Here is a 13,061-nt window from a genome sequence, read left to right as displayed (position 1 = left end):
CTCCATTTTATTCCCCTTTTGTCCTTTCATTTTTTCCTGCAAGTACACTGTGATGAGCTCTGGGGACACAATGGGGGAACTGGAAAGTTGCAGTCCCTACCTTTAGGAGGCTTTCAGTTTAGTAGGAAATGTGGGCATTATAAAAATACACAAATAAATAATAAAAATCACAAATAATTCAGTAATTAAGCTGTGAGAGCTACCCATATTTGTAATAATGACATCACTCTTACCTTCTTGAGAGAGTCATTGGTCACCCCACCTCTCTTCACTAATGAGAAGACAATGATTAAACCTTTCCTTTTATGTAGGAGTCTGCTGTGGGACAGAGGTCTGTATTCTGTATTTGTATTCCTGCTTTCCGGTGGACAGTGAACACCTTACTGTACAGGGCATACTAGATTAGGTGATGGGAGACATGTACAAAGATGGGAGAGGCACTTTCTTTGCCTGAAGGACTAAGGGAGAGAACATGCATACAAAAAAAAAAAAAGTTTATTTATTTCTATATCTATCTATCTAATATATGTGATGATTAAAACAAGGAATTTCAGGAATTCTTACAGAGTGAAATGACGTTTAGTTTGGGTGATCAGCTAATGTTTCAATTTTAATTGATCTATAAAGAAATAAGTTGGACTTTGATAAGGAAATATATTGGAGAAGGCATTCCAGGGAGAAGGAATAAAATAAACAAAGGCAAGAAAGTGAGAAAATTCAAAGCATATATTGAAGGATTGACTCCAGAAAGAAAAACAGAAGCAGACCATCAAACAAACAAAAAATAGTTATATGGAAATAGGAGAGTATAAGCTTGATAGGATAAATTGAGGCCAAATTATTAAGGGTTTTTACATTTCTTATTTGAGGATATATTGAACTCTATCCCATATAGTTATTCCCAATGTTTAACCAAAGAAGACCCTTTAGGAAAAATTAATCAGCACTGTTCAGGAGGGTGACTGCTGTGAGAAAAAGACCTGGAACTCAGAGCCGAGGCATGTCTGTTGCTGTAGTCTAGGTGAGAGATGGGGAAAGCCTAAATTGTCAGTGGTTCAGCTGGTAGGTAAATCAGTGTTTGGGGTTTGAAACAAATTTGCAACAATACCCTGAAGCTCCCAGAGATAATCTCTAGAATGGAGAAGCTATTAAGCCTCCCCTCTAACGTCACACTTCTAACTGGTTTATAAGCCAAGTTCGTGTGATCTATTAGGAATAACATGGCAGCCCCTCTGCTATAAATGCAGATGTTTAAAATGGAAAAACCACATGGATGGCAAAGTAGACATAATGTGCCAAGTATTCGAGACCTGATTTCAGCTAATTTATGAATAATTGATTATTCCAGTCTTGAGAGTTAAATATTTAAAAATTAGCTCCCTTTTAGAGTTCATGTATAATACAAGGACTGATTTTCTATGCTACAGATTTCCACTCTTCATTTCATTCTTTTTAATACACTATTAATTCTTATTCTATCCTTTTTCAGTTTCCTGCATGAAAATTATTTAAACATTGCACACAAATCTTTTGTGAAAGAAGAAAAGGAAATTCAGTTTGTGGGTCTCAGCAGGAGTTAAGCTAATGCAGCTTAAAATAATGCCGAAAAAGAAGCGCTTATCTGCAGGGAGAGTGCCCCTGATTCTCTTCCTGTGCCAGATGATTAGTGCACTGGAAGTACCTCTTGATCGTAAGTATTAACGTTTTAAAGCTGTTAGGCCCGGGAGTCAAAACCTCCCCAGCATTTACCATCACTCAGAACTGTGTGAATAGAGGTGTCTGTGTGATACTGAAAAGCTAATCAAAATTAATTTGGCTTTTACCTTCAGCACCTGGTGTTTATAAAGAACCACACCATAGAAATGGTCATTGAAACAGTCAGACACATTGTTCCCTCCCTATCATTATCTTTCTCACCCCTCAGGTGCCTTTTGTGTACCATGGGGATGCTGGCCAGAGAAGGAGTGAATTGTAGGCTACCCTGGTCTTCCCAACAGGACTCTTTATAGAAGCAATTCTACAAGAAAACCAAATGAATTGGTTTAAAATGATCATGGAGATCACCCCCCCACCCCCACTTACCCCTCTCACTTCTTGCTTCTCCACCGTCTCCCTTCATATGCTCAGAGTTCTCTGGAAAAGACTGGGGGATGGTCTCTCAGTCAACCCTATGCCACCTCTGTATCCCCAAACTACCCATAATTCATTTCCCTTGATTTAGACAAGGTAAAATTCACCTTTGATTTTGAATCTTAAATATGAGTATAGATCTAGGAAATATATCTTATCTAAAGCTTAATGAAGGGTCTTCTTTGGTTTAAAAATGTAATCAAAGATCAAGATGTAAATTTTGAGAATAAAACAAGTCACCTGCAAAAACACTCTTTAAAATGAAGCAAGTAACAGTCTCTAAATTAGCCCACTCTTTTCTTAATGATAAAGTTTATACTGTACTCTCCCTGGTCTGGGTGGCCTATTTATGAAAAATGAAGATAATGCTTAGTTTCAGCTGGTAGCTTTTCCTTCATTGGAGAGCAGAATTTCAAATCTGGACAATTACTATACTTCAGAATTGATTTATTCTTTATCCCTAATCTGCATGACCTCTTTAAATCCATTAGCTTCCTGAATAGAACATCTGTTTGGCAAGCTTTCCAAGGTGCAAGGAAGATAGCACTTTCCTGGGGCTATTCAATTGTTGGGATGTCATTTTTCGACAAAGAGGTTGCAACTGCCAGTGGGAAGACATTAAAAAGAGATGTGGTTTGCCCCACACTTTGTTGAATTCCTTTGCTGTGCATCTATAGTCTAAAGTTCAATAAAATGCAATATTGTAGTTATTTTTAAAAAATATTCATTCAATGACCTTAATTTCAATTTTCAAAGAAAGAAAGAAGGAAAGGAAGAAAGAAAGAGAGAGAAAGAAAGAAAGATTGTGTAAGCCCGTTGGAGTTGGAATGCTTAAACTGGTGCCCTAACAGATAAAGGAGAGAGAGAAAAGCACTGGAAAGAAATGCTTTTGTTCTCTCTTTTGTTAAATATATCCCCCTTAATCTAACTGCTCAATCTAACAATCAGAGGGAAACAGTCACCTATGGCTAACTCAATTATCGCTGCTAATGGAGAAAGAGCATAACCATGATGAAAAGAAAGTCACAGACAACCCAGGCGCTCCTGCATTAACCTTTGCAAGTACAGTGACAGGCAGCCCTGCAAAATCATTTGAATTGCATGCTAATGTAATTTCTTCCTTGCTCCTATTCCTTACAGCCCTTCTACATGAGCTGCTCCTTGGTGTGGGTACTAGCAATCTCTGGGTGATTGAGGAATTTTGAAGCAGAAATATGCTAACAGTCTGAAAAGTTCAGTTGCTGACTTGGGGATGAACCATGGAAATATAAAACCTAAAACGAGTGTTGGCTTCGGCTTTAATGAAGCACTGTCATTGCAGCCATGTAAAATTGTTAAGTATCATTGCCATGTGCATAGTGATGTCTGAGATAATAGGACCAGACACTACACAGTATGTGACAACTCAGATTAATTGTAGATTTCAGCTGTTTTTCAAATTGAACATAATTACTTGTCCAGCGTACAACATGGATGGAATGAAATTAGCCATACCTATTTCTGGAAGAATCATTTTTTGCCTACAGCATTTTATTTTGTTCTTCCATATGTTATGTAGGATAGTTGCTGCAGGAATAAACGAAATCATGAATAGGAGTTTCTTTCTCTTACTACTTGACAACTTCAACCTTTGCTATATGGTTTTTTAGGTCAAATCAAATAGACAAGATGCCCCTTTTAACTTCAGGGTTCTAACGTTCTCATTACTAACATCTGGTTTTCTTTAATTCGTTTGCCCACTCACCTGCTGATATTGATGGGGAAAAAGCAAAACTTCTTGAAGACTGTAAGTGTCTTTCTGTAATTACTAGGCAGTGTGAAAAATTGGCCATGTCTTTGTTTTTGAATTAATAGTGTGAATTAAATGCACAATTTTTATGTTTTGTGACTAATGTCTTTTTAAGCATGTGTATTTACTGTGGCTAACCATTTAAATACCAAGAAGCAAGTTTCATATATTCCCTGCATGAATTCTGAAGACTCAGGTATTATTATTTTTCTTTTACCTATATTATGCTCTACTAACTTCTGTGCTTTTTCACATCTGATGTAACTCAATGAGAAAATTCACAAAATTTAAAAGAATGACTTTCTGATTCTAAATGCTATTTAATGTTTGCTGGAATAGAGACATGTCTTTTGGTATCTTTTGGAAAGTGGGTGCATGCAGATGCTTCATCCAAATCGGCATCTATATACCCTCTTATTCTTCTTCAGCCTGTGGACTGTGTAGACACGTGTTTTCAGGTGTCATTAGTATAATGGTCTGGAGAATCTGAATACTGTTTTGAAGTGTGCAAAAGGCAATAAGCATCACCCCATACACACAGTGTTTCTGAGTGGCTTGCTCTAAGTGAAACTTTTGCTGCCTCTGACAGTTGGGCATCATCTATCATCTATCTTAAAAATAGTTTCAAAGCATTTGAAAACTCCTTTGATATTGGATTAACCAGGACAATTATGCAAAATCACCTTTTTTTCCTTATTACTTCAAAGCATTTGTTGGTTGCCAGGTGACCTAAGCACTGTTCAAACAGGTACATCTGGACAGTAAACTCCTGCCAGTTAAGAGTGGCATCTAGGTCATATCTGTTGCAGACACATGAATAGAATTTCTGGGTCTGAAACTACCAGCCTTGCGCCTCTGTCACTTGCAGAAAACCACAAGAAATTGGACTGAGTCACTCCTAAGGATTCCCTCACCTACAACCTATGTCCACCATTCCCTGGGTGTGAAATTCAGGCTTCTTTCCATCATCCCAGACTCTATATTCCCAGAGCCTAAAGGATCACTCAAAGGTGAAACTGGTCTAAATAAAAATGATTATGATAATAATGTAAACATAGCTAACATCAAAACCATTATAGTATTGGCATGTACTAAGAATTTTACAAAAATCCTTTAATTTTCCCAGTGATTCTAGAAATTAGATACCACTTTTAAACCCTATTTTCTCCCTAAGGATACTAGGTTTTATGGAAGTTAAGAAAGTTGCTTGAAGTCTCACAGCTGGTAAGAAAGAAACAGATTAGTTCTTAGCCACCAGACCAAACTGCTCACCAGCATTGGAAACTGATAGAGAAGAATGAAGGTTCTGTGTTGAAGTGGAGATGAGAGGAGCTGCAAGATTGTCAGGAGAAGGAGGAAGGGGAGAAATCTTGCTAAAGGGAGGGGAAATTGATACTGCACAGTATCCGGCATTTAAGAGGCGAACAATAAATGATGACAATAATGGATTTAGCTTTTGATCTGTATTTTAGGTGTTATTTGGATACTTAGTAAGGGACATCTGGTGGACAGGACAAGACTGGAGACAAAGCAAGAGAAGAGAACCATGTTTGTAGATTTGTAAGACCTTAAACATGTGATAAATTTAGCCCTGGCAACAGTTAACCACAGTAAACAAAGATAAGAGCTAAGGGCAGTTATTAAGCTTGGGGAAACACTTGTTGGTAGGTGGAAGAGGTTTCACAGAGGAAGCACAGAGCGTGGGCAGAGAAGAAAGGGAAGATGTAGAAAATGAAAAACTTCAATAATCCAGAGTGTCAAATGCAAAAGGAAAGGAAAGGAGAGTGCAAGTTTAAGAGAGGTCCTTGGGAAAAGCTTCATGAGCAGAGGAGAGCACCCTGGAGCAGGGCCACTGCCTGGTGCAGCTCTGGGAGACTGTTCCCATTGCGGTTCAGGTTCTCAGCCTCAGCACTGCTGACCTTGGGCTCAGATAAGTCTTTGTTCCAGGGGCTTTTCTGTACCTTGCAAAATGTTTAACAGCATCCCTGGCTTCTACCTACTACATACCAGTACCCACCCTCCCTACCTCCCCAGTCTCAGGCTTCAGTGGTGATAACCAAAACTGTCTCCAGATATGGCCAAATGTCTCCCAAAGAGTGGGGGCAAATTGCCCATGGTTGAAAATCTCTGGTGTGTGTAAACGACTTTTTCTGGACTTATGCAAGGCAGTGGCTTCTACCAGGAGAGTTTAGATCTTTTCTATTTTGAGCCTTAGTTGTTGCCATGAGCAAGAAAGAATTTGAAATAGGTTATCTCTCCAGTCCCTTCCTGTTCTAACACTCTGTGTTTCTGACTTCACAAGAAGGGCATAGCAATCTTAGACTGACTTAAACGATAGACATCCAAATGCCTGCTTTCTTCAGATTAAATTGTTCTGGGTCAGAAGGGTTTCCTCCTATGGTTTGATAATAAATGATCAGAGGAACACATTGAAGAGTGAAATGGAAATGTCTCCTATAACAGAGAACTTCCAAAATCCCCTTATCTTCTAAATAAGACTTTTATCTTTGTTCTTAGTAGCCACCTACCTCCTGGCTCTAATAAGACATATCAGATCTCTAATTTAACCATCTTTTCAACATTAACTTCTCAAATTTATTTGTTCTCATCATATATTTATATTAGCACAAGGGTGAACTATAAATCACTTACTTTTTCTTGAGAAACACAACATTACCTATAACATAAATTTCATTGGAAGGACTTGTCTGAACCAAAGGGCTCAGAGGAATTTCTCATTGTTACATCAGAAAAGAAGCTTTCTTAATATTCAGCTTGTATTGGTAATTACTTCCCCAAACTTTTAGTGGGGGAAAATGTGCTTCGTGAGTACTTATAAAGTTACCAAAAGGAAGTTATGCCTTGACTTCAAAGTTTTAGGAGACTGTTAGTTAAAATATACTCAGATATGTGCTGCCATCATAGAAATTATTAAAAACATTTGGAGCATATTTAGCCTAGGGTGATTTTGATGTAGAAAAAAAAATGATTGCTATTATGATATTAAATGATTTATTTCTTTACATTGTTCTTCTACAATTAAGTGGTACAACCTCCAACCATTACTCAACAGTCTCCAAAAGATTACATTATTGACCCCCGGGAGAATATTGTAATCCAGTGTGAGGCCAAAGGAAAACCTCCTCCAAGGTGGGTGTGCTTTCTGCTTTGTGATAGTCCTGAAAGTAAGCGCTGAGATTAATGTCGAAGTTAATTTCAGGTCCTGCACATCTCTAACGCATCATTTATAGGTTCATTCTTTTGTGTCTCTGCTTAATTAAAGTCAGTTTATTCTTAAAAACCCAGATGATTGTACTCATACCCTTCTGCAAAATGCTCAAAAATTATGGGGAGATGTGGAAAGAGCCTTCTATTTGCTCTAATTGCCTTATGACATGGGGAAATCTTTTTTCTCTAGGCCTCAGTTTCTTCATCTGTAAAATAAACAAGTTGAATTTGATGACTTCTAAGATCTCTCTTATCTCTAGAGAGGTCTATAAAATAATCCTAAGTGGGTTTCCAAACTTGGCAGGGTTCAGTACTCAGGATTTTCCAAAAGAATCTTGGCACACGTGCTACATGGCATCTTAGAATTAGGAGAGATGTTAAAGACCAATATATTTTATAGGTGTGCCTAGAAATGCTAGATAACTTATTCAAGGTCCCATAGCTAATTAGTGGATGATCTGTAACTTGTTCAGGAATATATAGGAGTTTTGGAAAGCTGTATTATCATTAAAATATAATGTGGATTTTTTAAGTAATAAAGAAATGAAAGTTTCTAAATATTTTATTTCTGACTTTGTCTATTACTGGCCTTACCAAACTATCACAGACTGGCACCTCAGAAAAAAATTAACTGGTACTAAATATTTAAGTATATTAAAACTTTCATCAAAGGTTTACTTAAAAACCGTATGTTCTGCTATATATTTTTCCGTTATTGGAAACCCTCTAGCAGCCAGGCCCTACAATGTCATTTGTTGGACTTTCCCTTCAGTTTCACACTTATTTATTACCTCCTGTAACACTGTAAGGCAGGATCTCTCCATCTCAGTACTCGATATTGTAGGCCAGATAATTTATGTTGTGAGCATGGGGGCTGTCCTCTGTATTGTAGGATATTTAGCAGCATCTCTCGCCTGTACCTACTATATGCCAGTAGCACCCGCCACCACCATCTCCTGCCCTAGCAGTTGTGACAACCACTAATACCAAGAATAAGCAGTGGGCCTGGAAAACATAGTGAAGTTTAGAGAGTCATACATTTGCATGAGCATGGCTATTGTTAATTTGTGGCTAGTTTATAAAGTATTTAGTTACATGAGCAGTGTGACTTTTACATAAGGGAATCTTTTATACAAATAAAACTGAGAAAGAAGAATTTCAGTTGACAATTTGAAATACTTTTAAGAAATTTATAAAATCATCTCTAGAATTAAAATTTGTCAAAATATGCTACATATAGAATTATCACTTTCAATAACCGACATTTAAAACACCACTGAATTCATATTTCTTCTCTTCCTCCCAACTCACACTTTGGTAACTTGAACCTTGTCTGTTCACTTGTGAAGGCCTTTCTTGTCACATTTTAGCCCAGAGCAAAATTTAGTGGATAGGTTATCAACTCTATGAACAACAGAATTTACAATAAAAATGCTAATGAAGCTCTAAGAGAGTGCCTAGGAGATCTGCTTCCTGTCTTTGAAAAATGACAGGCAATTTGTGTGCATGATTTCTTTATTGAGTCAGAGTTCAGCTAGTTCTAATGAAGAGAAGTATCTTAAAATGTATGGCCAGCACTTTTTCTAAGTGACGATTCAATGAAACATTTAGGTATGAAGCCTATTGCTCTTTTACTGAATATTAAAATCTAATAATGATTTCTGGAAACCCATAAACTGCTTAGGGATTTATTAAAGAGTAAGTAACCCTGTTTTTCTGAACTATTAACAAACTTAATCCTTTATGTGTTGAGCAGCTTCTCCTGGACCCGAAATGGGACTCATTTTGACATAGATAAAGACCTTCTCGTCACCATGAAGCCTGACTCAGGAACTCTCATAATTAACATCATGAGCGAAGGGAAAGTAGAGACTTATGAAGGAGTCTATCAGTGTACAGCCAGGAATGAACGCGGAGCTGCAATTTCTAATAACATTGTCGTTCGTCCATCCAGTAAGTGAGACTTGTCCACCAAACAGGTGGATCTTTTTAAAATATGGCTCTGAGATTCAGCATCTGTTATATCATCTAAATACTATTACAAGAAAGTAATGGCACTAATTCCAATACTCTGATTTGGTTTTGCATAAAAATTATTGCTCCTTTCCTCTTTACCCTAAGTTCTCAGCCTAAAGCTTGTCAGTCCACTGTCTTTTATACAAGTCCAGAGTAAAACACTGGGGGTAAGAAAAGTGTTTCTTCCTCAAATTGACCTAATTATTAATTTCTCATGTATTTTTTCCAGCTTTATTGAAATATAATAGACAATTAGTTGCTTATATTTACATTGTATAATTCAATGAGTTTTTTCAATTATAGTTGACATACAATAATATATTAGTTTCATAGTACTAATATAGTGATTAGAAATCTATATAACTCGCAAAGTGATCACCCCACTAAGTCTAGTACCCCTCTTCCCCTTATATATTTATTGCATTATAAACTATTTTCCTTATGCTACACTTTATATCTCTATGTCTATTTTGTAACTATTCATTTATACTTCTTAATCCTTTTGCCTTTTTTTGCTGTCCCTCCAACTCCCCTCCCATCTAGTAGCCCTGAAAATATTCTCTGTATCTATGAGTTATTTCCATTTTGTTGTTGTTTATTTTGTTCTTTAGATTCCACATGTATATGAAATCATGTGATATGTGTCTTTCTCTATCCAACCTATTTCATTCAGTGCCATACCCTCTAGGTTCATCAAAGCAATATCTTTTTCCATCCCCTTCCTTTTAGTCTGTGTGTGTGTCTTTTAATCTGAAATAAATCTCTTGTACGAGCGTATGTAGGGGTCTTGTTTTCTTATCCATTCAGCTTCCCTATCTTGGTTGGAGCACTTAATTCTTTTCCATCTGAGGGACTTGTTGATAGGAATATAGTAGTTATTACCATTCTTTATTCTTGTTTTTGATACATGTTTTTTCTTCTGTTTGCTCTGTGTTTCTGTCACAAGTTTGATTTGGTAGCAAGAAGGAATGAGCAAAGCCTCTATCATCTACACCATTTTTTCCCAGAGGTCCCCATGTGTTTTATGTACAAGCAAATTTCTTACAGCCAGATGGAAATAAATCCAGTATGAAATAGGCAATCGAGGACTAAGTATTATTATTTAAAACTTTTTTTTTCAAAATTTCACTGGAAATAGAGTGGCCTCACTACCTTGATATTATTGTGGCTCTTTGCAGTGATCTATACCAAATCTTCTCAACAACCCAAGAGCATATATTTAAAGAAAAGTGACCATTGCAGTTCTGATCTTTTTTAAAACTATTTTTATTACATGTGTAATACATGGTCATTATGTAAAAAATTAATTGCAAATGAAAAAGAAATTTTAAAATTACTTTTGAATCCTTCCATTCAAGAAAATAACTAATGCTCTTTCCGTTATTTTTTAGCCAGATATGTTTGTATGTGTTTAAAACAATCTCATTCTGAAGTACTATTTTATAACCTTTTCTGACTTACCTATGATATATATAATCTCATATCAATCTTGTAGTAAGTATACTTGTATAATATATAATACTCTATGATATTGAAAGTTATACAGTTATATAACATCTTTTGGCATTTAAGTGTTTTCCATTCTTTCGTGAAGAACATGCTTTTAGTAAAATTATGTATCTTCTTAATGATTTATTTAATAAGTTCTTAGGCTTAGAATTGCTGACTCAGAATTTATACTATTAATAACAGTGATAGAAAACTGTCATTTTTTTACTTTGATCACTGTATTTAAAAATTACCTTAATATACATAAATTCTGAATTACTATTTCCCCAAAAGTTTAGTTTGTCTTTGGTGTTCTTTTTCTTTTTCAATGTAGAAATGATGGGAGTTTTTATTTTATTTCGTAGGGTCACCGTTGTGGACCAAAGAAAAACTCGAACCAATAACACTTCGAAATGGTCAGCCTTTGGTGCTTCCCTGCAGACCCCCGGTTGGATTACCATCACCTATAATATTTTGGATGGATAACTGTAAGTTTTAAAAATATAAATTTGCTTTCTGCAAGAGTCTTATGATTATTTGCTTTCATAATAAATTATGACTTCCTGTGATTCATAAAATGTTTATAAAATGTTTTAGAGATGCTTGGGAAAATAAATGTTCATTAAAGTAAATAGTGTGTCCTTTCATTCATTCACTCGATTTTTGAGTACCTACTATGTACTACACATTGCTCTGAATAAACCAAACAAGTTTCTGGCTCTCACTTAGCTTATTTTCTGTGCAGTGAAAATAGAAAGAGATAGAGAAGGAAATAGACAATAAATGCATTTAAAAAATATGTGTTTGTTGGCAATAAGTGATATACAGAAAAATAAGCACAGTTTTGAGCAGAGACTTAAAGGAATGGGTGAGTAAAGCAGTCCTCTAAATATCTGTGTGTAAAGGGAAAACTCGTACAAGCCCGTAAGACAAGGGGCACCCTGGTATGTGTAAAAGGCAGCAGGGAGGCCAGCGGGGCTGGACCAAGTGGGCCAAGGGGGAAAGTGATAGAAAAGGTCAGAAAGTCCAGGGGCTCAATGCAGAGGGCTTTGTCTTTTATTCTGACTGAAGTAGGGAAACAGTGAAGGAGAGACTTTACCTGAAACAATACAAATAGTAATAGCATCACGTTTGTTCATGTATGGTAAATATAAAGGACAAAAGAGAGAGTTGGCTTCCTGTTAGGAGACCACTGTCATCATTTAGGCAGGAGTTGATGCTAATTTGGACTCAGGTACTGTCAGTCAAGTGGGTTAGAAATGGTCAGATTCTGGATATATTTTGAAGGTAGATCCTCTAGAATTTATTGGGGTCAGTATGGGGACATGAGAGAAAAAAATTAAAGATAACTACAAAGTCGAAGACTGAGCAACTGGTAAAATGGAATTGCCATTTTATGAAATAGCAGAAGCCCATAGAGGAGACAAAATCAAGCTATTTCGGATGTGTTCTATTTTTTCTTTCAAGTTTTGTTTTTGTTTTTTATCCCCAACAGTAGCTAATATTTATTGAGCATTTACTAAGTGTTAGTCCCTTTGCCAAGGACTTTATGCGGGTTATCTCATCAATTTTTTATAACAACCCTGTGAGGCATGTCTGGTTATTCTTTCCACTTTTTAGTTGAGGAAACCGAGGCACAGAGAAATGAAGTCTTCCCATTAGGCAATTTAACATTTGGCCACCCATCCCTATCCTTGAGGGGATTGTTTGTTGCTCTGCCTCTCCCACCCTCCCAGACCACCTAAGCTAATAGGTTAGCATGTTACCTTTGAGGTACCACGTGGTTCTTCCAGGAGACTAGGAAATCAGGGTTTGGGATCTGAGAGCCCTGTGAGACATCCATGGAGAGATGCCCAACAGGAGTCAGAGCTACATGAGTCAGAAGAAGATTCAGAGTGCCAGTCAGCAGTGTATGAGTGTTTGGTGTAGGTGCTCCCTAGAGCCAGGGCCTGGATGAGAGAACTGAGGAAAGGAATGCAGGCCATGAAAAGCAAATCCTGGGGGACTGAGACCAGGAGCCCTCCAGGGGCCAAGCACTTAAGGAGACCAGCAAAGTAAATGAGAAAGAGAGTCACTGCGATAAGAAGAGAACAAAGAGCAGTGTCCCCCGGGACAAGGTGAACAAAGAGTGTCGAGAAGACAAAACAATCAACTTTTTCAAATGCTGCTGAAAGACCAAATAACTTCTGATCTAAGAAATGGCTATTGAACTTGGCAACGTGGAGGTCACTGTTGACCTTGACAAGAGTCATTCAGATGGAATGGTGGTAATGAATACAAAATATTTGTGAGGAGTATATTCTGTTCTCAATGACATGATTTCCTCTGAAATCACAGGTTGTACATATTACTAAGGATAAAACTTACCTCTAACATGTAATTTCCGTTTTTGACTTAGTTGAAAACACTC

At 36.8% G+C, this 13,061-nt stretch overlaps 1 protein-coding gene across 1 annotated transcript in view; it reads left to right on the top strand.

The window, feature by feature from the left end:
- NRCAM (neuronal cell adhesion molecule) overlaps nucleotides 1-13,061 on the top strand; it is a 258,892-nt gene that overhangs the window by 190,332 nt on the left and 55,499 nt on the right. The window contains 4 exon segments of the mRNA XM_039849322.1: nucleotides 1,490-1,690; nucleotides 6,964-7,069; nucleotides 8,904-9,100; nucleotides 11,017-11,139. Coding sequence (XP_039705256.1) covers nucleotides 1,585-1,690; nucleotides 6,964-7,069; nucleotides 8,904-9,100; nucleotides 11,017-11,139 — 532 coding nt within the window. The 5' untranslated portion in view covers nucleotides 1,490-1,584.

The sequence above is a fragment of the Pteropus medius genome, unplaced genomic scaffold (genome assembly GCF_902729225.1).
Source record: "Pteropus medius unplaced genomic scaffold, Ma_sr-lr_union100, whole genome shotgun sequence".
NCBI classification, from domain to species: domain Eukaryota; kingdom Metazoa; phylum Chordata; class Mammalia; order Chiroptera; family Pteropodidae; genus Pteropus; species Pteropus medius.
Note: the sequence above shows the minus strand (reverse complement) of the source record. Positions and strands in the feature narration are given on the sequence as shown.